The sequence below is a fragment of the Anopheles funestus genome, chromosome 2RL, assembly GCF_943734845.2.
Source record: "Anopheles funestus chromosome 2RL, idAnoFuneDA-416_04, whole genome shotgun sequence".
NCBI classification, from domain to species: domain Eukaryota; kingdom Metazoa; phylum Arthropoda; class Insecta; order Diptera; family Culicidae; genus Anopheles; species Anopheles funestus.
Window position 1 is genome coordinate 74,928,696 of NC_064598.1, and position 26,111 is coordinate 74,954,806.

The 26,111-nt window shown below is 42.5% G+C and overlaps 2 protein-coding genes across 7 annotated transcripts in view; one reads left to right on the forward strand and one right to left on the reverse strand.

Moving 5' to 3' along the window:
* The window catches only part of LOC125761112 (voltage-dependent calcium channel subunit alpha-2/delta-4), a 57,697-nt gene that overhangs the window by 6,426 nt on the left and 25,160 nt on the right, over positions 1-26,111 (reverse strand). For all 6 annotated transcript variants that reach the window (XM_049421970.1, XM_049421965.1, XM_049421969.1 and 3 more), the window contains 4 exons: positions 907-1,377; positions 635-799; positions 433-549; positions 143-335 (listed from right to left, as the gene is read on the reverse strand). In XM_049421970.1, the coding sequence (XP_049277927.1) occupies positions 143-335; positions 433-549; positions 635-799; positions 907-1,377 (946 nt within the window). The remainder of the gene's footprint in view (positions 1-142; positions 336-432; positions 550-634; positions 800-906; positions 1,378-26,111) is intronic.
* On the forward strand, positions 17,078-20,938 carry LOC125761121 (collagen alpha-1(IX) chain-like). Its single transcript, XM_049421987.1, has 8 exons — positions 17,078-17,890; positions 18,006-18,049; positions 18,114-18,538; positions 18,612-18,986; positions 19,056-19,127; positions 19,192-19,527; positions 19,779-20,676; positions 20,741-20,938. The coding sequence occupies exons 1-8, from the start codon at positions 17,868-17,870 to the stop codon at positions 20,863-20,865; spliced, it is 2,298 nt and encodes a 765-aa protein (XP_049277944.1). The 5' UTR covers positions 17,078-17,867; the 3' UTR covers positions 20,866-20,938.

A 26,111-nucleotide genomic window follows, 5' to 3' on the forward strand; every position in this document is an offset into this window, starting at 1 on the left:
CAATTTATTATCGGCTTAATAATACAGCCGTTCTCATTCCATCGTAACAAAACAAGCTAATCCTCTAGCCGGATGTACACTCACATCTTTCACCCTCGCCGGAGGGGGTGGTGCGGGGGGAGGAGGTCAGCATCGTACTTACCTTTATTTTCGCACGCCATTTTATACAGATTTTTTCCACCACTCTTGTCCGTCCCGATCAGGTAGGTGAAAATGCGTACCGGCATATGCGGATGGTTGTAATGCTTGATCACTTCCATGAACGTATCGCTTGGCCCATCGGTAATTAGCATAATGGCCTGATTGCATTGGCTACCTTGGGAGCTTTGGTTGTACTGTGCAAAGAGACGCGCAAAGGAGAGAACGAAAAATAAAACCGGAACTCGTGAAGAAGGCTGTCGGATTATCGGCAGCAAACGAGCGTCTGCTTACCTTACGTAGCAGCTCAAAAGCCGTCTCAAGGGCAGCCGAAAAATTGGCTGTATTTTCGCACTCCACCGCATTGATGGCCGTTTTCACTTCCTTTACGTTGTCCGGAGTGGCTCGTACCTTTTTTAATAGCAAACAGTACAGATGGTAAGCATAAGCACATGAAATAAGAAAATTGGAGGAAAGGTTTTCTTTTTTAACTTACCATTTTATCCTGGAAACAGGGTACAATCACTCGAGCTTGATCCGAGAAAGAGATCAAATTGAAAAAATCATCATCGCCGAGTGTGTCCAGAATGGCGCTGGCGGTTGCTACCGCTAGCTGGTACTCCTTGCCACTCATCGATCCAGACGAATCGAGAAGAATTATCTGAATTTACAAGCACACACATTGAAACAGAAGTGAGGTTAGCATTTAGGATAAGTTCCACTAACACTAGTGGCAAGAACTCGTATAAAACTCGCAAGATTTCTTACCACATCCTTCGGTGAGGAAGCCGCCTGTATGAACCAATCCTCCGAACGGAAATCGTTGATCTCCTTGCTTCCATACGACGTTTCTGGAGGCCAAGCGGTACCCGGGAACCGTCTCAAGAATCCAGTGCTACTTCCAAAGTACTGCCACGAAAGGGCCGAATCTCGCTCAATGTTATTCGCAAACAATGGATCCAAATGGGAAGACCACTTGATGGCGCTCTGCGTTTCCGGATCATCCAAACTAACACCAGCCGGCATCAGCACCGAGCTCAGACTTATATTGACCGGATAGCCCTCAAACCGGCGCATATGTCGCAGCAACATCTGTCGCGAACCTTCCGCTAACCGACCGTCCGACTGATACTCATTAATACGCCGCGCATCGTAGAATGCGCTCGGGTGTGCTTTGGACGTAGCTGACTCAGGATCTGATTCCGACAGGGCGGCCTGCTCTGCCGAATCCATTATTCGCTGTGAATGAAAGCAGAAGCATGCAAGGGGAAACACGTTAAGATGTAACACGTAAAAAATACTCCTATGAAACGTAAGCTTCTCGTCGTGTACACGAAGGCTTTATTGAATAAAAGTTCGCACGCCATCTTCGCCAAAAAAAAACATATGAGGCGAATGGCTAATCCTAAAACCCAGTCCTCTGCTTTGCTTCATACTTCGTAACACATCATCATATCAGCGACATGAAGCCCTATGCAGTGTCCAACATTGTAGCAAAATACGAAGAAAAAAATCGTCCACACTCCCCGGACCGAATCATCAAACACCACTAATGGACGGAAATAACCCGATCGAAAGTGTTTTCCGTTCATCGTTTCAAATGTAGCCAATCCTATGTACCAAAGAAGCTGTCCATCAGTAACCAATTTCTGTATCCATTTTTTTTTTTTGCTGTTGTTGTAAACCCGCAATGACCTCACTACCTTCCATCATCTCATATCACAAAGATAGCTCTTGCTAGACAAGAACATCCTTCCACAACCAGTACTCAGCGCACTCCATGCACACGCACACACTTACCCAAACTGAAAATTGATATACTCTAAAGCAAAAGTGGCCGGTTTTGACAGAAACCAGCTTTTACAGTAGCATCGGTACAGAGAACTTTACAACAAGGCTAATGGAGGTTCCAATATTGACCTGGCCGTTGGAAAAAGAAGCTCATGGGGTTTTGTGCTTTGAAGTTTAAAGCAGACATTCCCTTGAGGGTATATGATTTCTCTTCTATTTGTACGACAGTGGACAGAGTAATCGATTTACCGATACTAACTAAAAGCTTATCTTCGTTTTAAAGCACGGCACATTTCAATACGGATGTGTTGTAGAACTCTTTCGAGAGACAGGGATTAAATATTTATTACAATATTCAAAAAGTACTCAAAACTATAACAAACCTTGGCTTCTTCATGAAATATTAATAACGGCCTGACCTTTTCAACTTCTTAATAGTATGAGGTTTTAGCTTATAATATACTTGTTTAAAATGTTGGAAATAATTTCTCCTAAACGTATGCAATTCTACTATCAATTGAGGATTATTACCGATATCATTGGTTCTATCAGTTAACCGGCCGTATCTGTACTGCTGATTATCTGTTACTTTAATCCAATAATCAATTATAGTTTTGTTTCGATGTAGATTGCGCAACTGAAGCTGATTTCCTCTGCTAATTGTTTCTCCATTCCGTTGAAAATTACACCCTAAAAGTATGCAATTTGCATTCAACTAAACATATCACACAAAATTATTGTTATGTTATTCTCTAATTAGTTTCTAAACTTCCGCAAAATTTGTGTGCGAAATAAAATCATTCCTTACACGTACTGGTTGCAATTAAATGTTTGCAATCGCACTCATTGTACGACAACAATATTTAAATTTCGTACCCATTTCGTACACCGTTTTACCATACGAAAAGTACGAATACACTGTTGCACATAAAACCCGTCCCATAATACTGTTTGTAAGTCGTACAAATTAATCGAATCGGCGTTAAGCAAATTTTACAAGCGTACGAGCATCCATCGTTGCACAACGGCCGCCGGCGTATTCTACTACTACTGCTGCTATTCCCCGCCATTGGCCTGCATGTTGCGCCCCGAACAAACGGATATCGCCGCACTGTGCGCCTCCTTAATAGATAACGTGAGCGGAATAACTATTATCATTTTGTGCTGGTGCCGTTCGGTGCATGTGTGGTGCTGTGTGGCCATGTGTCCGTGTATCTGTATCGCACCAGGCAGCGGAATCCTTTTCTTGCTTCACGTTTGAGACGCTTCCGGCCAACGAGATGCCGGTCGACGGTTTCCATCTATACGCTTGGCACAACTTTCGGTAACAATGGTAAAAGGATTTCCACTCGCACCACGGTGCCATCTTCCGACCATCAGCCCAACACCATGGTTCACCACCATACCGGTGCTCTGTCTGCATACTGGAGAAGGAAATATCGGCGCTGTTGCGTCTTTCCGTACGATACCATTATTTCCATCTCCGTACCGGTTGCTTCTTCTTGTGCAACTCCTTACGTGGTTCTCTCTCTCTCTATATATTTTTTTGTTGGAAACCGACTCACTCCTAAGCTTGCATCGGCCGCACAAGGAACTGTATCCATGTGTACATATAAACTATATTTTCCATTTTAATTTAATAGAGAACATCGTTCCACCCACGGACCAACAGCCGTCCGGGTGGACGATTGAACGCAACGAAGGAAAACCATTCTGGCCAGCCTTCTTGGACCACGTCGTACACTCAAAAGTCAGGCCCACATTATTGGCCTTCACATGCAGGTCTGTAGTGGCTGTAGAGGTTTCTTCCAGTTGTTTTTCTTACCACAATCGCCTTCCGAAGACATATTACGGCAAGCGTTTCGGCCACGATAGGAGCCACAAAAGAAACAAAGCAACAAACACGCTGCTCGCGAGTTGCTTCCCAACGTGACCGCCCTGGGGAGCTAACAACGGGGACAATAAAAATATCGAAATTAAAGCATATAACTTACATGGCAAGGACGTTTCTGATATTACGCTTGACTTCGAAATAAATTTCTAAATATGTTTTCCTGCCGGCATCCATTGTACGATTGCCTTTCTGTCTTTTATTTTATCTCAAACCGCTAAAACAATTCGAACTTTTTGCTTGATGGTATAACCTATTTGTTACCCCAAAAAACCCATTAGATTGCAATTTAGGAGAATAATTCTTTTCGGCAAATTTCAGTTTGAGGACAATTAAAACTTGCTTCCTTCCTTAATAAATTAAATCTTTCAAAACACTTTCAATGATTAACTTCAACATGTCAAGATAAGTTTTGAAAAAAAACAACTTTTTTCTAACCCAAAAAGAGCAAAAATTACACTAAAACTTATTTGTTATTACTCAAGTAACGTTTCAAAGTTTTTTTGCATCATATTACATTGGACAAACTTATCAATGCGACACATAATACACACAAATTTGCAGATTGATTTGTTTACAGAAGATTCTATTTATATTTCCTGTTTTCAGAGCGTTTATCTCAATCGATTTATTGAAAAGCGATCTTTAATACCTTTTCCACAACTTCTCGCCCTTAATCAAATAATAACTTTGATTACTCCACATTAGCTTCCATCAGTGACGATTCAATCTAGCTTTCTGCACTCTATGCCCTATTTATCTTCATCCGCAAATCGTTTTCTACACAATCCTATTCCAACCATCCGACCCGAAACTCTTTCACGTAAGCTCTCCACAATCCAAATGGCACTACTATTAATCAATAGTTGTACTATTGTATCGTACCCGCCGGGTGTATAACATGTTGCCGAATTCTTCAACTGCATTTGTTCCATTTACCTGCAGCAACGTCTTGCGGTAGCGTGCAAACAGAAAGAATAAACACCACACCAGAGAAGCATATCGCCCCTTGAACGGGCGAGTAAAAAGGTTCCGATAGAGTACAAACCGAAGCGTCGGTGAACGCGAAACACAAAACCTGTCCACCCAGAATGCGAGAACGTTGTTAGCATTAGCAATTTCGATACACGTTTGCACACCTAACCACCTAGCAACGGAGCAACAACATTTTACCAAAACCTGCCATTGAACAACAGGACGAGCAATTCATACAACAGCACCAGCACCATTTGGTAAGGGAAGCGGGAAAAAATTGTTTGCCAAAACCTTTTTTTTTTTCTTTGGTTTCTTGTCTACTCCTCACCTGTTCGTACATTTCAGCATCGTGCAAAGTAACACAGGGGATGGGTGGGAAAAAAACTTTTTTTCTGCACCAAACGGACTACCATCGACCACACTCTGTGCATCCGTCGCTCACTGTTTGTTTGCAACGTCGCCAACACCGAAACATGGTGGCCAATTTCACAAAACATACGACAATTTCCGTGCACAAAACTGGCCCAAAAGTGTTGAGCAGTAGTTAGTAAGCAGGTGCAAAGCAACAGGAATTGAGGAAAATCTTCCAACTATGAACACTTATAGTGAGTTCCTTTCTGTTTGCGATTTGCCACCACAGTGTATGGATTCAAATCGTTTCAAACTGTGTTAGAGATTCAAAACAGAAAAAAATACACCACCACACATGAAGAAGGAAGGCTAGTATACAAAACATAATGTGGAAAATTTAGTGCTTTACAGATGATGTGTGTTTTTTCTGTCAAATGAGTTAAATGAAATTTCGTTTCAAAAGTGTTTCAAGATGTCCGAGGTATAATTTTAATAGAAGAAAAAACTGTTTTACTATTTTAAATCTTTGTTGATAAATTGTTCTTATTTCATGTGATGATTTCCAGGACAAATTGCATACTTGTAGGCGTGAATTGTCTACTACCGCCAACCGCATAGGTAAATAACAATTTAAAACGCCTAAAAGTATGCAAAACAAATGATAATTTAGCTTCTTAAGGCTTTCAAGTAGAATTGCTCAAGCTTTTTACAATGTAACATGTTTTACGTTTTATTTTTGACCGCATCACTTCCAATTCTGAATTAATTCATTATACTAGATCATTCAAATTAATGAGCTAACGATTCTTAGTACAAGGAGAAATGTTTCCTCTGCTACAACCACTCAAAACGTTTCCCCAAAAATTTGGCACCCTTCCAACTGCTGTTACGGATTTATAAACTACCTCCATGGACGGCTACACCCAAGTACCGGTTTTGACTGCTTTATTCGGAAACGTTAACTTAACAGAATGGAAACTTAATACAACAATACGCTTCAGGATCGTTTGGGAATTACAAAAGGAATGGCCACAAAGCGCTTAGGGAACTGTCCCGTAGTAGATGTAACATATTTTGGCATTCTGTTTCGGTGCTCCCTGATATTTCGATACATTTCAAAGCTACCCACGGTTCAATCCGATGGAACAGTTTCCGTTTCTACCCACCTACCGTTTCTGCCCACCCATTGAACAATATGCCATTGACCTTTTTGGCGAAAGTTAACCTCAATCTGTTGACCTAATAATATTTAGTCCTGTACAGCACATCCGGCGAAAGGTTCCATAGCAGACAAAACTCTAGCACATCGAACAGTTCTCAACTCCTTCTCATCTGGGAACTGAATGATTGTTTGTCTCTTTGTGTACACATGGCTGCACGTTTACGGAGACCAACGAGACATTCGTTATGGGAAAGCAAAGTCCCAAGTCAATTGTACAAGTTGTGTGTTCAACAAGATAGTGCCTTCCATTGCTAACTGCTGTTTGTTTGCTAATAAAAGAAGGAAAAAAGGGAGAACTGATACCAAAAAAAATGTAGCAGGAGGCGAGAATTTTCCGGCAGATGTTAATTGATAAGACACAACTTGAAAAATCACTCTCCAATATTTCCTTCATCTCTATCCTTTTGTTGTGTTGTGTACAACGTTTACTAACCAAACGAAACTGGCGTGACACAAAAGGGCTTTATTTAGGAAGAAAAATTAAAAGGAAAAATCGGACAAACTTTCCGCTCCCAACTTATCCAGCATGATTGTTAGGGCGTCCGTAGATATTCCTTCTTACCTACCACGTCAACTACATCCATCATCGCGTGGGATGGGGGAAGTGGAAGGGGGAAAGCATCCCCCCGAACGCTAAACCACACAAGCCAACACCAAATCCTCATTAAATCCCGTACCGGATCGAATAAAAATCGCTGACGCACTATCATAATTCACGGCCCACACGAGCCGTCTCCTCCGTCACTACAGCCAGCATGGCGGCACATCACACGACGTGTACAGTAGAAGAAGAAGAAGAAAAAAAGCGACTGGAACAACAACAGATAGGGCCATTAGTTCACACTCGCAGCGGGTGAGCTTCACGTCCCGGAAGGAATCGATTCCGATCCGATCGATCGCGCACACATCCTCCGCAAACGGTAACGATGCGGCACGCGGACACCATTTTAGTTTCGAAACACTTTTGTAAGAACAATTTCGCCTCCAGGCAAAATTGGTCCGTCTCGTTATGGATAGCATTTCGCTCACTCGGTTCGATTACTACGCAGAGAATGCGGGTTAGGGAAGTTACGACAGTTGTATGCGTTATGCTGCGAGATGCGACTAAGCTGTCATCCTCACGTCATGGTTCGCGGTTGGATCAATAGACTTGACGCGGCTAGGCTGAAGGATACTATATCCCTCCGTCAACCTACAATACACATAACGTTTGACGGGCGCTAAAGTCAGCAAATATTTTATTATTGCCGTAATATTGCCTTTTATTACTGGCAGATAATAATTCTTCACGGGAGACCAGTAGACAGAATGGTTATTTTATCCATTCTAGCCAATAGCATCACGCTCATTCACAAAGTGTGTTATATTTTGGCTTCACTCACTCATCTAACGCAAAACAGAAAAAGCAGCGGAAAGACATTATGGCGCATTTCGTTGCAAACAAAAACCCCGGAACGTTCGACCATATTGTGACGGTACGAACCTCTTCGCAATGGCTCGTTTAAAGGCACCCACTCTTAAAGCGATGGCACATTTCGCATACACTGACGACGGTGACGACGGCGACGGGACACACGACCACACTGCACGAGCTTATACCATCAGTCATCCTATCTGTCACTCAACGGAACCATCTGAACAAACCCATAAAATGACCTCAAAGCGACACCAGCACACTTCTATCCGCTTCATTCGGACGGCGAATGCTTCAAGCTGCGGTGACTCTAAACGATACCATTTAACACCACAAAAACGTGAAGAATACGGTGCAAAAAATGCACCAAATATTTGAACCATGTCAACGCCAATGGAATGGGGAACTTTTGGGGCTATAAATGATGCAAAGCTAACCTGCTGGGGTATGCTTTAAACGTAAAGAGAAATGTCCCTAATAATCAATTTTTAGTACTCACGCCGCATGCTACTACTACTACTACTACAAACGCTACTACCGATTGCTACAGTTACTATGAATGCACGGGTCTTCGTTTTACAATCAATTAATCATAATCTGTCACGCAAAATGGCAAATCTTTAATTTTCGCTTCGCTTTCCCCGCTTTTCTTTCTTTTTAGTCTTTCATGGCCATCGCCTGACACAATGCCATGTACATTACCACGTCTCATGCACCCAGGAGACACAGATCATTAAAAAGAAGCCTCTCTTTTTCTTCCGAAGCCACTGAAGCAAACCCAAGAACATGGTCCGCTGGTGTGTCTGGTCGCGATGTTTTCCCTTCCTGCACCTGATCTTACCCACAACCAGCAAAAGCCTTCGAAGTCTTGAGAAAAATGTCACATCTACCGCTGTGTCCTTTGTCAAACTAACGTGAAAAGCTGCGTTTCTCGTACTTCGCAAAGAACTTTACTTGGGGATGAAGAATGTACCCTCCTTTGCTGTATTCCATTTGGAACAGGGCGGAGAAGGCGCAGGAAAATATACCCCAAAAAAACACCCCAAATGTCGAGAAGATGCCCCAGCGTCCTTTTAGCTTTTCACTTTATCTGCAGCCTCAATGAAGCGTCCTGACGTAATCGCAACCCCGAACCGAACCGATCCCTAGAACAACAAATTCCATACTTTATCCTTCAACCGAGGTTCGGGCTCGAACCCCGGGAAGAAGATATGAAGAAAGCGGTTCCACTCGAAGGAAAACCTCCACCACGGTTTCCCGCACACACACCCCACTTGAGGAGGGTACAGGACGTTGTGATGGAACGGCAACACAACTGACATGATGAATAATCGTCAAGATTCCAGGCTAATGTCTGGGAAAATCATTGCCACCGTGCCGTTCCGTTCCATTTCATTTCGCAGACGTCTCGCCTGCCATGTTCGGGAAGTCCCCCGACAGTGCGGCCCCAGACACTACACACCGGAAGCTACAGAGTTAATGCTTCAGCACCTTCGCCAAGACCCACCATCCATCCATGGGGGTCCGATGGTGATGGTCCGATTGAATTTGCACCGAGGACAGAAAACTGTCACTTCGCCGAAAATGGAACTCGGGAACTGTTCCATTGCCTACGCACCGCTGAGCTTCTGCCTTTTGCCAACGAATGTCCCTTGTGGGAAGGCTGAAAAGAAAATGTTAATGCGAAAAGGCTCCTTCCCTACCTAAAGCCTGCCTATTCCGGTACCACCATTCCACTCCAAAAGCGCAAATCGATGATACACGTTGGCCACACTAAGATGATGGCCGGAGGTCCCGCGGTGTGTGTGTGTGTGTGTGTGTGTGTGTGTTTATTCGTCCTGTCACAAATGTGCACCAATTTGCCCGACGCTCAGCGCCAAACAGTGTGGAGGGATAATAATTGAAACATTTGTCTACTTTCGCCACCTTCCGGGATTAAGCACCCCGGAAACATGATGAGAATGTGTCACTGTACCTTTTTCTTGCTTTTTCGTTTGGAGTTCGTTGTTTTTCGCTACTGTTTTTTTTTTTGGCTGTGTTTCTGATTATTTACCCGCCCCCGTTCGCAAACCGGTTGGAAAACAAAACAAACTGTGTATCTGCGTAAGGTAGTGGGAAGCTTTTCCAATCTGTTGTTGATTTGCGGCAACAATCACATCATTCCCACCCACAATTGAGATCCCCAGCGCAATGGGTGGAAATATTAAATTAGCAGCAAATTTGTTTTTTTGTTTGTGTGTTACGTCTATTTTTCTCTCGTTTGGTTACGCTTTGCACATTTTGATGAATTTGGGAAATAATCAACCAGTCAAATAATCAGAGGATGATCTCTACAAATGAAACATTCAGTACTGATTTGCAAATGGATGTTTCATTTCATTTTTTTTTTAACATGATACTACTCATTTTTTTTTCTTTTTTCAAGAAATAAGTCCTACAAGATTATCTCAGAATTGAATATAAAAAGATTAGTCTAAATTAATGCATTTAAAACATAAAAAATATGAGTTAAGCTACATAAAATGAGCGGCAGTATGCAGTCCGCCTAACAAAACCAATCAATAAATAGCCATAATAAATAAACCAAATAACGTATGCATTTAAAAAACTGTAAAGATTTTGGCTTTTTTTTTTAATTTTTAAAATTTAACAACGTTATCAAATAATTTAAACTAAAATCCAGACATCATCGAAAAGTGCAGCAAAATCTAAAGATCTCTTTGTTCTTCGTAGAGGTTGAACCAATCGGTCAGTGAAAATGTATGTGGACAATACGGACTTTTTTATGCGGAAATCAAAAATGTAATGCGGAAAAGTCAAAACCAGAAGGAGCAACTGAAGGTTTTTTGTAAACAATGCATTAAGAATAACCTTTTACTAAATATCATCAATCCTCCCAATGGAGGACATTGAGGATCAAATCCCACCGTTTCGAAGCCAAACCATCGATTGGCGTGTTAGCCTTAATACGTTCGGTGCCAGAGGGAATCATTTGAATTTCCCACGGACACAAATTGCACTATCCATGGTTTTATGTTACAAGAATAAAAATGAAAAAGCTGCACAAAACAAATAAAATGAAGTACAATGTTGTCGTGTAGCTTTATTTGTTCTTTTCCTCTCGTTTGCCCACAAAAAAGGTAGAAAATTTCCACAAATTTTCAACCATTGTTCAATATTAAATGGAGTTTGTTAGCATGCTTTTTTCTTAGTACATAAAACAATAATTGTTATAAAATTCAGTTATAATTGGACAGTAAAAACATATCTCAATTCAGCTTATTTTAGTTTTCTCCTCTTTTATTCTTACAGAAATTCGAAATATTATTAAATTATGTCTAAAATACGTCTTCATGGCAAAAAAATTACGGAATTATAAATTTTCACTTACTAATCTTTAAATCCGCTATTGTAACTTTTCATTTCCCTTGATCACTCTCTCTCTCTCCGGCACTCCAAACATTTTATTAAAACTCACCGAAAATGAAAAATAATCACCAGCTAGATAATGTTATTGAAACGAAGTGAATGGACACGAAAAAAAAAACGTGCTCCTTTCAGTGTGTTCGGCACACCACGCTGGTAGCTAAATTATTCTATTCAAATTCAACGACTCCCGATCCTTCGGTCAAGGATGAGCTTGATCCACAATACTTTACCCCTCGAAGTGCTCGAACCCCAAAAACAATACCAACCGGCTCTATTCAATTTGTACCACTTATCTGGTGTTCTTCCTAGCAGCAACAGCAGCAGCTGTATCAGCAGCACCAAAACAAACAACGAAAAAAAAACCAAACCCACCCTGCCCTTTGAAGTACTCGCTTTTACAAGATTTAAGAGCACGTTTTCTTTACGTAACTTGGTGCTCAAAAAGCCCATCCCGCGGGTCTGCTTTTATGCTAAGGATGCAGGCACACTGTGCCGAAAGGAAAATACAAACCGTGAAGAACCTCGCGGATCATCAAATCAACAGAGCTTCGACCCTTGTTCTGGTTGGGAAGGTTTTCTTTTTTTCCTTTTCCTAATGTTTCCTTAAGATGAGCATCGTTTCATCATGCAACTTATAGCTAGAGGAAATGGAAAAGTACACACGCATATACGCATAGCTTCGAAGAGGGATGTATCAGGCGGAAAGAACAATTGAAAAATCGAAAATAGAAAACAGATTTCATACACAACAGCAAAAGGAATTGTTTTGCGATGTGAAACGCGACCTCTCGTGCAATTGAGGATATGGACGTACAAAAGGGAGAAATTTGCTTTCTTCACACAAACAGTACTATTATACAATAACATAAAGGGTGTCAATTGCATGTGGCAAATGAAAAGTAAGCAGAACATGTCTGGCGTAATCATTTACGGTAAATAAAAGGTTTGTCGTTTTGGATTTTATTACAGTTCAAGATGTATTTATTTACTGTAAAATTTCAAAACAAATTGTTTGACACAAAAAAAATACTGGTACAAAAATAATATAAATCTAACTTGTTTTATTCATTTTTAATCATGTTAAAAAGTAAAGGAAATAACACATAATACGAAAAAAAACCTCAACAAACCAAAACTGACATTAGTTTTATGCCACATTTTCTTTCTAGTTTGTATTACAAATTTCATTTAAAAATCTTAAAATAAGTTTCTTTTTAATTCATGTAAAAAATCCTGAAACTTCCGCCTTCCTTTTTGGCTTGCATAGGCAGCTAGCTTACAACGAGATGATTTCAACAGCGTGATTCAAAAGAAGTAAAACTTACGATTGCACAACTAAGGAAGAAGAAAAACATGCGAAAGAAACTCTAATTGCTATAGATGATTACTTATAATAAAACTTTCATCATTAAGCAACTATAGGGAGAAGAACGTACCAAAAAAAAAAGAGTAGCAAAACATCCAACTAGAAGCAAACGACACTGCCACAAGCACGGAAACAGCATCTGATCGATGCAGGGCAACCAGAACCACTAACCAGGCCGTTTTCTGTTCTCCATTCTCACCATTACCACTACCCCTGGTTCTCCAACCAGTTCAGAAGCAGGTTGCAGTTCATCCCAGTTCCTCCTTCGGGAAATAGTGACCGGAAGGACAGAAACCACCAACCAACCAACCAACCGACCCGATGGCCAACGAACCGGTGAAAATTATAACGAAATCAACCAACGGCAATGATAGCCAACGATATTCCAACATTTTCGTTCCGTCCTGCCCGGTTCACCCTTGATGGAAACTTGAAACTAAAGTATTCTTTACCATCCCTTTTATATCTAGTTTCCATCCCCCCCCCCCCCCCTTCATCTCATTTGCAGGGAAAAATCTTTCTCCGGACGTGGGTCACATCTTTATTTTCTTCTTCCGTAACTGAATTTTTTTTCTATCACCTTGTATTCTTTGCCTAGTTTTGCCTTTACCGTTCCATGCGGAAGCCTTTTAAGCAAAACCCGGTAGAAAGTTGAAGAAGATCTCCCAAAAAACCCCCACGGACCGGGCTAGCTTTAGCTTTTCCAATGCAAGCGCCCATTTTCCAACATTCTCTGACGGCCATCTCATCATCTTCGGCTTTTCGGGTCCGGTTGGTAATTGCTTCAAATTGAAAGTAGGAATGAAACTCTGAACCGTTTGCTTGGGTCCACACGGACAGCCAGAAGGAAGCCAACACAGTAGCTGCTTGGTTGGTGCGAGCGCACCAAATGCTTCACAAACGTGCGCGCACACATACACAAATACCCACACACACACAAAAGGAATCGGAAGTGATGTGTACCGAAGAAACCTGTCGAGGAAAATTGCAGATACGATTGGAGGATATAGTCGGGAGAGAAGCCAACCAAAAAAAAAAAAAGAACAAACAGAGCATAAAAAAGTTTCCAACTTTTACAGATGTATGCCAGCAAATTGGTGTCAAAGTGATTTTAATGCACAGATAAGTTATAGCGAAAGTTTATCACCCGCAACGTTGTTTCTGCCCAACCTGGCCCGGCTGGCCATCGACCGAAAAAGGAAAAGCAACGTCCCACGGACAAGTTCCCATCATAATTGGATCGTGTCTGTTTATGGAAACATTAGGAAATTAGAAACACGATAAAGACACGATACGGGAACGATGAACGGACGTGCGAAAACCCTAGCCACACTCTAGAGCGGCGCTGCAACTTGGCGCTGCTTTAATAACACACACACACACACAACAGCAGGAGAAAAGGACGAGAAAAAAACGTTGGGAAAAGTTGTGCACTTGCGCATTTGGGGTCACATGTAAACGCTGCCTCCCGAGCACATGGTTGGTGCATGGTGGTGTCGGGCGAAGTGCAGGGAACAGTTGGTTGTAAAATGTGCAAACTTTCCGTGCAGCTTGTAATTAATTGAAGTAATCACGCTGAGAGTGTTTTGAAACCCGTGTACGTATTATTGACGGTACGAAATGATTTTAATTGTACAGCCACAACACAACACAACACAACAACAAAAAAGCTTGGTACCGCACACAAACTTTCCGCAACGTGTCGTCGCATTGGACGGAAAGCAGTTTGCTGGTCTGATGAATCTAAACAATGTTAAAACCGTGGTGGAGTGAAATCCTTTCTTGATTTGAAAAGGAAAATCAGAGCTCAGTAATAGATTAGTTTTTTGGTTGCAGGTCGATGAACTGATGGAAAACGATTGTACTTTTAGAAACAACCTGCTTCAGGTCATAAAAGTTTTTAGCAAAAAATCTCTTATTGACTTATTTTTTGTCGATTCCGTGAGAAAGCTGCACGAACTGTTTTGTGGAAAGTTTTTGGGGACACTTTTTAACATATCCAACTACCCTTTAAGGCATACACGAGTTGTTGAATTACTAACAAGCAAATTTATTGCACAATATTGCATATCTTTAGGCGTTTGAACCTTGCACAACAGTAGACAGTGAGTGAACGAACAAAGCAAAATAATTTGGATATTTTATCTTATTCAAACGCAATGGAAATGAAAAATTTTAACAAGCTAATTTCCATACAGTACTCATCGCTACGTGTTGAGTTAAATCATGATCAATGCCTAAAATCTTGCCTTCAGAATACTTTAATCTAACTAAAGCGAGAGATAAAAAGTATGTGATAAGTCCAGCAAGAGTAGTTGATTATACTGTAGACCTCAAGACGTAAAATATACTTTATCAAACTCTCTATGATAAACATATCAAATGCCACACTGCAATCTTTTAATATCTAAACTCGTTTAAACTTCTTGCTTAGAACCACTAGAAGAATGTTCATTAGAAGCTCGGCTCGTTTGACACAAGAGCAAAGGCAAGTTTGCAACACACTAATACGAAAATAAAATTTAAAATAAATCACGGAAATTTAGTACCACATTACAACAATAATAATAACTGTTCTAAAAACACTGTAATTGCATACATTTGGGATCGTGTAAAAAGCGTGGTATTAAATGTTACCAAACTGAAATATTTTAATTACAAAAATTTCAACTAATTTCCCCCTACCAAACGATCCAATTTGCAAAGAGTGCAATTAATTCTATCTTAATAGTATTGTGAAATGTGTCATTAAATTCTACACGCTTTTCCCACTAGTGCCCGAACAACGCACTCGCTGTGCCTTGGCACTTGTTGAGCAGAAACGCAACATAAAACACAAAAGAAACACTCAAACAAACCGCACACCCGCCCCAGAAGTGGTTCAGGCCCGTCAAAGCTCACTCATCAGTAAAAACATTCATTTTAAAGACCAACACTTACAACGCCACCGTATTTCACGAAAGAGTTGCGACTGATAAAGCTATCGGTACGACCATTTGGCAGGGGGAGAAGGGATGAAGAGTCTAAAGGAAGAGACTCGTTTGCCGCGCGTAACCTAAGTGGAAAATAATTGTTCACGCTACAAATAAATTAACCTCTTCTTAATCATCTAATCTGCTTCCTGGCGTGGCTGGAAACGGCGTGTGCTTTGTGGCAACACTTCCGCTACAAACACATTTACATATCACACGAGCTGTACGGCGGAAAGGGTACAGAAAAGGGGTAGGAAGTTGTAGGAAGTCGAGAAAAAAAAGTGGTACCGCGAGGGAGAGAAAAAAAAAGAATAAATACCCGGCCATCCAATTCGTCCTGGCGCCATGACGCTCTGGTGGCCCCAAAAAGTAAATAAACAGCTGAAAGGGAGTGGGAAAATCCACCCCAGCCCCCACCAGCCCTCCAAAATGGGAGACAATAAATTCCACGATAATTTTACGATTCGTTCTTCGGCTCGGCTGTGTGCCTGTGTTGCCCGTGAAGGTAGGGAAAGTGACGCACATTTTATTCCAACACTCTTTTCCTTTTCCACCCATAACCCCAGCCCCCCATACCTCCCCTCGGTCTAATGGGGTGGTTGGAAAAAGCTTCCATCACGTGGAAATCGCGTTCGAGACGAGATCAAAACCCTGGGTAGGTGGAAGAATCTGTTTGCCGGTTGCGATAACGGCTCCATTCGTCACCGTTCGTCATTCGTCATCGCGAATGGTTCGTGAAAATGCGATGGAAATACGGGTCGTGCAAACAGTTTTCCCTACCCCCACCTGCTCCCGCCAACCCCTCTTTGGAAAGAGGCTTCCGAAAATCGACATCAAATGTGCAAAACGGTAACACGAAGTTGCTGTACTTGCTGGAAAATGCTGGTTGAACGCGCGGTACACCAGCCGGAAAAACCTTCGACACAACCCCATTCCAACGCAACCCGTGGCGCTTTATTTAGTCGCTCGGGCTTGTGCTGCACATCGATGGCTTTAAGCAGCACTTAGTGAGTAATTTCTGAAGCAAACGGTGAAAAGTTTCCCGTTCATCAATTGCCCGTTGACTTTGGACCGTTCTATGTTTAAGTTTTACGAAACGAAACCAGAACGCGAACGAACATTCAACGCACAACCATATGCACGTGCACACTTGCGACCGAAATGCTCGTTAGTAAAGTTTTTCGTCTAACGATGCCGGATTTGATGTTCGAAGTAATTTAAAGATTCTATTCACGCGCGTTCCACACTTTACCTGCCGCTGACGGTTCGCACTAAGAAGTACCTTCGTAAAAGAATTGAACCGTAAATTTACAGACAATAGCTTAGCTTGCAAAGCAATATAAAAAAGATAAAAAAAAGATAAGTTAAACGATGGAAGAGGTGTAGCGAATATTCTTCAAATGCTTTTTTATTTCAGTTTTGTTATACACACAACTACCGAATGGTTTAACTTTAAAAAGATGAAAAGAAGGACATTAAAAACAAATCTCGTTTTTCTAAAATATATTTTTATATGATGAATTGCAAGCTTCTTCATTGTTAAAAGAATAAATAATTGTCTATAAAAGATTACGAAAGTCAATCCAGAAGAACGTAGCCAAACATGAAACAAATATGATTCGCTTAGCATCTACCCCTAAGCATGAAAGTCGATTTCAATTCGATTCTTCGTTCCTTCAACACATCTTACCACGAGCATTGCAAACTAATAAGTTAATATAAAGAGACTATAACTGACTAAACGTTTTTTTTGGTATCTAATCTTGATCCCATTCTAAGCTAGAATAACATCACCCTTGTTAGACAACTGGAACAAAGGAGAAGAAAACACACTCACTGAGCTCTAGCTTGAAATCATGTGACCCACTTCTTAATAATTCTTCACAGAATTGACACCCAACAAAAAGGCAAGAAGTGTCGCCTCACGGCACACAAAACATCTGGCGAACAGCTTTGCATTCAGAGCTGTGAATGCCAATGGAGTTAATTTATGTTACACCCATAGCACAAACGCTTTAGCATCGTCCTCATCTCTCCCGTCCGATGGCGTTGATACGAGATTGCTTTGACGATGAGCTCGCCGTTCATCGGTGTGGAAGCATATGGTAGTTGAATTAATTTCTCCATTTTTGAGTGCCAATGTCAGTGTAGGGAATGTTCGGAACGGGCTCCGGCTAATCGTTACCGATCAGTTGGTGGTTAGATTTGATCTAGGGTAGATCTCGTTTCTTAAAGCTTGGTGCGCTGAATTTTTGCTTGTGAAGCATGTAAAGGAAATAGTGAACAAAGCAAAAATTGTGATTTGTGTCCGCCTAAAAATGGGTCGAATTTCTATAGCAAGGTGCGTCTTTTGTTATGGGTTTTAAGAGTAATTAAGGTCTTTTGTTATGGGCTTTAAAAGTGCTAATAAAATGGTGTTTTTTTATCATTCACATGTTCAAAATACGCTCAAACAGACTGTGTATGCTATTCATGTGTCTAGCTGGTTTGGTGAAGTCGCGTAAGTTTGTGCGAAAATTACTATATTCGAGGTCTAATCAATCGAATATGACCATATTCCGTAGAAATCGAAGACGAGGAAGATTATGAAGAGGGCCCTTGTGGACGTTGGAGACCTGGTGATGTGGATCTGCGATCGTTTGATTTGATCCGTGAATTTCGTTTGGATCAGATTGAGGCCAGCAGCAAGCACATGCATCGTCTGCAAGGCACCAATGAATACCAGACGGCATATCGATTTGAAAAAGAAGCCAATCTGACGATGCGCTCGGTAGACGCTTTTCCGCTCGGATTACCTCACCAGTTTTCCTTCGAATGTACGTACCGCATCGAGGACGAAGGTGATTCCTCCTGGCACCTGTTCGAGGTGACGAATGAGGTGCAGGAGAGTCAGCTTGCAATCACGCTGAATCCCGGGAGACAGATTCTACAGATTGGTTTACCCGCGACGGAGGGTGAACAGCAGGTTGTGGAGTACCATCACACTCCGGTAAGAAAATCAACTGAGCAAAATGGTATCCCAATACATCCCATTATTGGACATATTTACGTGGTTTTTACAGCTATTCGATCACAACTGGCATAAGATAATGCTCGGTGTGACTAATGATTATCTCAACCTTTGGGTCGATTGTCGTCCAGTACGTGATACTGATGGAAACTTGAACGTACCTTTGGAACCGAGGGACCGCTTTGACATATCGGATGGCTACGTTTCGATTTCCAGGTTCGCAGAAACTTCTGTCTTTGAACCAGAATCACCAGTGATCGACCTACAGTGGATGGTTATGAACTGCGACCCAACCCGTCCGGCCCGTGGTAACTGTGACGAACTGCCTGTATATGATGTGGCGTCTTTAACGGCGAACCTCCCGGAAGGGCCTACCCCGAAACCGGACTGTAATGCCGTTTGTCCCCCGGGATACAACGGAACTGATGTGAGTTATTCCTACAGGTGAAACGGCAACTTTAATAGACACATTCGTGTTTGCTTTTCATTGTTGCAGGGTTCACCAGGTCCGGCAGGTCCTCCTGGTCTACCAGGTCTGAAGGGAGAAGTAGGAGCTTATGGTAGACGGGTAAAGAACACTAAATTGAAAGGTTGGCTTCGTACCCATAATGGAAATTTCTCCTTTTACTTAGGGTCCTCCTGGACCACGTGGATTAGAAGGTCCACCAGGTGTACCAGGAATCGGACAGAAAGGAGAAAAAGGAGAAACCGGAGTAGGTATTGCTGGGTTGAGAGGTCAAAAAGGTGAACCAGGTGCAGCTGCAGTTGCTGGGGCGGCTGTAGCAGGACCAGTTGGTCCACGAGGACCACCTGGTCCTCCTGGAACAGGATTGAGAGGTGAAAAAGGCGAAGCTGGTACTCCCGGACGTGATGGACAATCGATAACTGGCTCTCGAGGTCTGATTGGTCCTCCTGGAGCAGCAGGACTTCCAGGTGCCGATGGGTTACCTGGAGCAATAGGTCAAAAGGTGAGCATTTTATTACTTTTCATAGATGCTCTCCGGGGCATTCCGGTGGTGCATATGATAAACGGCGCCAGTCCACACGGCCGGACCGGGTTCAAATCCCATCCGGACCGTTCCCCCGTAGCAAGGACTGACTATCCGGCTACGTGGTAAAAATAAGTCTAGTAAGCCAGAAATGGCCGGCGTGACCTGTAAGGTCGTTAAGCCAAGAAGAAGAAGATGCTCTCCAACTGCCTGCTTTCTTTTGATACAAGGGGGAACGAGGTATACCAGGAGCGAGAGGTGAAGATGGCGTGGGATATCCTGGAGAACCGGGTCCTAGAGGGCAGAAAGGGGAACCTGGAGATGCAAGGGCTGCTGCAGGAGTGGCAGGACCTCCTGGATTACCTGGACTACAAGGAAATGATGGACTACAAGGAGAAAAAGGTGAGCCTGGAAAAAGAGGACCTCCTGGGTCCCAAGGACTGCCGGGAATTCCTGGAGCTCCCGGTCTTCCGGGACCTCCAGGTCCACCCGGTGAAGGCTCCACCGAGTCAGGTGGTGGTGGTGGACGATACTTTGAAAATCTCATGTCATATGGCCATCGTGGTCCTACGGGTTATACTGGTTTGCCCGGAGAGCGTGGTGCTGGTGGTCTCCGTGGTCCGGAAGGAGCACCGGGAGTACCGGGTCCACCGGGCGTAGATGGAGCACCTGGACCGCAAGGCATACCAGGACTTTCTGGACAAACGGGTCCGCCTGGCGTTCCTGGTGTCCCTGGACGAAGTTACACCGAGGCGGAAGTAAGCGATATCTGTCGGGCAGTTTTGAGAGATCACATCGCCGAGCTTACGGAGGGGCTTATTGGACCTCCTGGTCCTCCGGGTGTTTCGCGGCCCGGAAAACCTGGTACACCTGGACGCCCCGGAGAGAAAGGAGAGCGTGGCTTCCCTGGTTTCACCGGGGATAGAGGAATACCGGGTGAAATGGGAGCACCCGGAATTGCTGGACCCGCCGGAGAACGTGGAGAACCGGGCGTACCGGGTGAGAATGGGCGTGACGGTGTGGGTTACGTTGGTCCACAAGGTCCGGTCGGTCTTCCCGGTCCACCGGGTGATTCCGTGATAGGTCCACCGGGCAGGGCAGGTGAACGTGGTGAGCCTGGCAAAGCGGGTAAGTATGGGGGAGAACGTTTCGTAAAGTTCGAATGAGATCACTATTGTTTTATCACCAACAGGCCACCCTGGCGTTCGTGGAGCTCCTGGTATTCCTGGCGCTTGCCCAAATGATTGCTACATGGCGGCCGCAGCTGCGGCTCAAAACTTCCGTACCAACCAGCAAACCAAGGGTCCAAACTATTAAACTGTTTGGCGGAGTAGAAAGCGGTATGAATGTTGCGGAAGTAAAAACAATAAAATCATCTTTGCATTTCAAACCTTTCTTTTATCAATTTGAATTTACTTCATCCGAATAACTCTGTACGCTGTGTTCCTTCACATTTGCAAATGTTTGTTCCCGACACTTTATTTCAAAAACAAATAGTTAGATTGAATAATTTTTAACAAGGCAATACTATGGTACTTTTGTCATTCGAATTGCATAAATATAGGCTTTATTCTTTCCGAGCCTAATTCAATTACGGATATAAGAATAAACCCAACGTGACATACATTTACATACCATTGTACCACAAGGGAATAAAAAGGTTTAACTTAACCTTCCACTTACACAACACAAAAAACCAATAAACTAACACACTAATCGATCCGTAATGAATACTCCCGGTAGCGTAATAATTCAGCTGCTCTCACTGTGCCTACATGCCACCGCTAATGCACGTGCCTACTTGTCAATGAGGCACGATAATAGCGGTAAAGCAGCATAATTATTCATTCAACACTTTCAACACAACCCCGTCATTACATTCCATCAAACTAATGCCGTAATACACATTGTGATTGCTGGGAGCTGGGAAAAGCAAGACGAAAACAACAGCAAAAAATCGTAACCGGCCATCAATCCCCCCTTTTTTTCCGGGTGCGCCACACTGCACTGTACAGTGAGCCAGTGTTTACCATACACGTGCATACACAAGCACACGTACGGCAGTCACACGCTCCTAAACGGGACATTACAAGGCGTGGATGTTACAAGGCACTAGCAGAGTGCAGAGTCAAACAATCGCGAAGTTTATCTCGCCATTTTCCTTATGTTTTCCGCTCAGGAAGTGAAATGTTTTTCACTTTTCTGTACCCCTTGTCTCACCACCACATCACACCCTTACCGTTCTACCTTGTTGTCCTGGGTGAGGTTTTCCGATGTCTTCGTTTTTATTCTTTGCCACAAAAGCACTGAGTGTTGTGCTCGTTTTCCGATACCAGCGTCTCGCTTTGTCTCTCTCCCTATCACTTACTTGAGCCTACCATTATTACGCCAAAATCCTCCCACGTGTCACACTCACCCCCTCACCCTTCCAGCTTCTCTGCTTCACTCTGCTGGTTGAGGGATTTTTCTTTACTGTGAACCCTAACTTACAGGCAAAACAACGACGACATCGCTGTGCCCCGTGCAGCAGATGCTATGACTTGGCTGTCTTTTACATCGACTTTAACTTGAACACTCCTTTATCCTTGTTCCATCTCTGGCTAGCGTTAGAGTGTGTCCGGGCTCAGTACTTACGATTTTCTTTTTATTTTGTCCTTTATTTTTCTGTCCCCCCATCCTCCCGCCGTATGCAGGAGTATGTATATGTGTACTGCGCCATCCGAAACTGACATTGAGGATCGTTCCATTCTGCGCCTGTACCGTACAATCGTACCACTTTCTGCTTGTATCGTTCACTTACGCTGGCCGTAAGCATACGACATTTAGCAGCGCTTTCCACTCTTCGTTTGCATTATTTCTTAACATTTCTTCTTCCTTTTACCACCCGTTACAACGCGTGCCCTTCGCTGCCAAAGCATCGGCTAGTGACTTTTCCCACTCTGCGCCACCGAAATGTCCTTTCGCAGCATTAAAGAACACGCGACGGTTTTTAGAGGTTTGCTTTTATCTGAAAAACGGTTCCCATTTTCCGGATGAACCATTTACGCTTGTTGGCCACAACCAATGCGAAGATTCGACACGAGGGGTTTACACAACTCTCGTGCTGGTGGAACAGGGGGAACCGTGGAAAAGTCGCTCGCTTGCACGGGATGTTGTTGTTCCGGTGTTGTCTCGGGGGCTTGAAATTATGCTCGATACGCGTGTGTGATGAGCGAACCCACCGACACCATTAAGGTCGACAACACCACCACTAACACCTCGCAATGGATGCAATAAACAATAAATATTACACTCTCATTTCATGCTAATGCCATCTGGAGTAGGAGTAGCTTCTTTTTTGTTGTTGTGTTGAACTTTTTTTTTCCTTTTTGGAGAATGACTACAGATAAAGAAAAAGGCTGATATTAATTTTTGCAAGTTGATGTTTGCCTTAATTGTACAGAGAAACATAGTGGAAGAATTCCACCCAAAAAAGTACTTCAATCAAGTAAAAGGTAAGGCAATCATCAACTAGCGAAGTTAACGATTAGTGAAAAAAAAAATCCTACCTAAGAAAATACGTTCGTCAAAACGATTAAGTAATTTTAAGAAGAAAGTATTATAATTCCCCTTCAAGTGAATCTAGATGTAGAATAATTTCATCGAAGTAAGACCTTAAGACCGAAGTAAGACCGAAGTAAGAGTAACCTTGTAAGTAAGTATTTGGCCGATGAAATGCGTAGCCCGCCGGAAAGTATGCAATTCATGTTACAAAATGCTCTACAACATCATAAGTACTTGATGAATATAAGAACTACAATATATTCTTACTTATTATCTACTTAAACATCATACAAATAATCATTCAATGCACTGCGAGAAATATCTTACTTTTTAATTGATTATTAATCAACAAATCATTGGAAAACACCTCCACAGGACCAAAAGGCTTCCACAAGGATGGCAAACCATATCAAATATCACAAAACTGTTAACACACACGCTACCAAAGACAATATCTCTGATTAAATAATTAAACACCAGCGTGGGTTCTAGCCAGAGGTTTGATTAAAGTCTTACACGCGTCCCATGCACTCTTCATGTTCCGTTTCAATTTTTGTCCTAAAAATAATTTTCCCATCACTGTAACGAACGGTGTTGAACCATCCCGGGAACCATCGTGCCTGATTAAATTCATCAATTTTTACACCGAAAGCTCTCCATCCCGCGTCGCGCGTCGCATTAATTCATAAACGGTACCCTTCATCAATAAGTCATGGGAAAAAAGGGTTCAGCTTTTCCCATTTTCCCTATATTGACCGTAATCTAGACCCTCCTCTTTTCGACACTGGTTCCGAATGGTGGAACCGAAATGGTTTCCACGTGCCAAAAGGGGTAAAATTTTCTTCGTTTACCTTCTTCAATCACCGTCACATAAAATATTCTATTAAAAATCAAACTCCCTGCAGTTTGCCTTGCTCTTCCAATGCACATTCCTCGCGTACTGGTTCTAGTAGTGCCGCGAGCAACACTGCTGCGTCAGCAACACCGGTACACAAAAGGGTGTTTTTTTCTTCTTTAAAATTGAAAACAAAACTTTTCCATCCATAACGAAACTTCAATCGTAAGCTTTTCTTTAAGAGAAACACGTTTGATCCACAAACTAAGGCCTTAGCCCTTTTTTCTCACCCGTACGCTGTAGCCATGATTCAACCGCACCAGATTCATTGGCAAAATTTGAAACCATAAATAAGTCAAAGCCCATAATTCATACCCTGTGGGGCAGTAGAGAAAGCACACGTTTGCCTGGGTCCGGGGTCACTTTGAAAATAGGCGCCAGAATATCTCGGCACGTGTGTGCGTTTATATGTATGAGTTCGTCTGTCCATACTACCTCACTACCTTTAGCATATTCTATCTCCACACATCTCCGATCTCTTCAGCATCGTTCAGCAGATAGAGGACAAAAATTATCGATTATCGCTCTCATTGGTATGCGGAACGTGGCTGCAAGAATAAATTTTTGCCAGAGTTTAAAACTGTCGAAAACGCCATTGTGCGAAGGGTAGAAAAGGTAAGGGTAAGCGACTTTTTGCTCAGTGGCGGTTCGAAGCAAAACCGCCATTTCTCGATCGAAACCCCGGATAAACTTTTCATCCTTCATAAAACATTTTCCCTTAAGCATGTCCAACAAACTGTGGCCGATTGCTAGCGAAACATAAAGCTCAAAAAAACGCGCTACGGGATAAATGGACCGACGGAATAAAGAAACAAAAACTACCACCAACAAAACCATCATCCTGCCCAACCGTACCCATGCGTTTACCATTGCGTGTGTGTGTACGGCGTAGCAAAGGTCGGCCTGAAGCTGGCTAGCCGTTTAAGCGTCATCGCACGTAAGGCAACCGGTCCCTTAACCTAATGTGGCTAAATTTTACAAGCTTAACACTCGTCACCACGAAATTCAATCTTCCTGTCCATATTGTATGGCCCGTCCGCCGTGACAGACGCATCAGCTGAGTTCGTCAGCTTGCCGATGTTGCTGTTTTCAAAATACTGTCGACGGTAACAACGACGCCGACACAAAGCATTCGCACATTTCCGTGCGTTTGAACGGTTTTTGTTTCATTGTTTCGGAACTGAACAAACCATAAAAATGACAAGCGTAGCAGGGCAATAAGAGTGTGGCTTCTTTCAATTTAAGCTGCATACATTGTTGCCGAGATTAATTTTTACTTTAAGAGGGCATATTATATTTATCTCTTTAGTATGTTATGAAAGTCTTTTGAACAGGTTTTAAAATAAAATAATATTTGAACAGCATCCAACGGCTGCAATAAATATCTTTAGACACTTTGTAAACAGGTAAAAAAAATTAATAAATTAATGCTAACAACAAATTGCATAACTTCAGGCGATCTTCGGACTACCAAAAATTTAATATTTTCCCGTTTTCTCCATCATTAGGTCAATAATTTGAAACGTAGTATAAAGTTCTTTCCGTAAACAATCAAGACCTTAAACAGTGTTTCTCTTTTCAGAGCTTTTAAAATAAGACCATGGTAGCACGGTGTCCACAGTATCATAAAACGGATGAACAAATAAAGAACAAAAAAATATTTACAGGTCCAGCCGGGTTGGGCCAATCGGGGTTAGCAACAATCTCCTTGAACGACGGCTTGTATTCAATTTTTCTGAAGTTATTTTAATACAGCACACCTACGTAAAAGACAGGTATAAAGCAACACGATCGTCCAACTAACCGTGGTGTTTCTAATAAAAAAACAGAACCTCCCAAAAACAGTCCATTCCCACAACGGCCTTCATTATGTCCATCCGATGCGACACTTTTGCTACATCCACCGTATTCAAATGTGCTAACAAAACGAAATCGGTGTGTAATAATGTAGAGGAACAACGGGCAAACGGACAACACTTAATGAGCGGACGCACGCTGTGTTTCGTCATGTTTCGGAAGCACGTTTCGACCAAAAATACAACCAGCGTCCAACCGACCGAAACCTACCCCATCATTACCAAACATTTACAGCATCATCTTACCCGAAACGAGTTAAAGTTGGACT

Excerpts from the sequence above, each read along its gene's own strand:
- LOC125761121 (XM_049421987.1), top strand. The coding sequence starts at position 17,868 with ATGGGTCGAATTTCTATAGCAAG. Across the intron at positions 19,128-19,191 it reads TAGGAGCTTATGGTAGACGG|GGTCCTCCTGGACCACGTGG; the intron begins GTAAAGAACACT and ends CCTTTTACTTAG. Across the intron at positions 20,677-20,740 it reads TGGTGAGCCTGGCAAAGCGG|GCCACCCTGGCGTTCGTGGA; the intron begins GTAAGTATGGGG and ends TATCACCAACAG.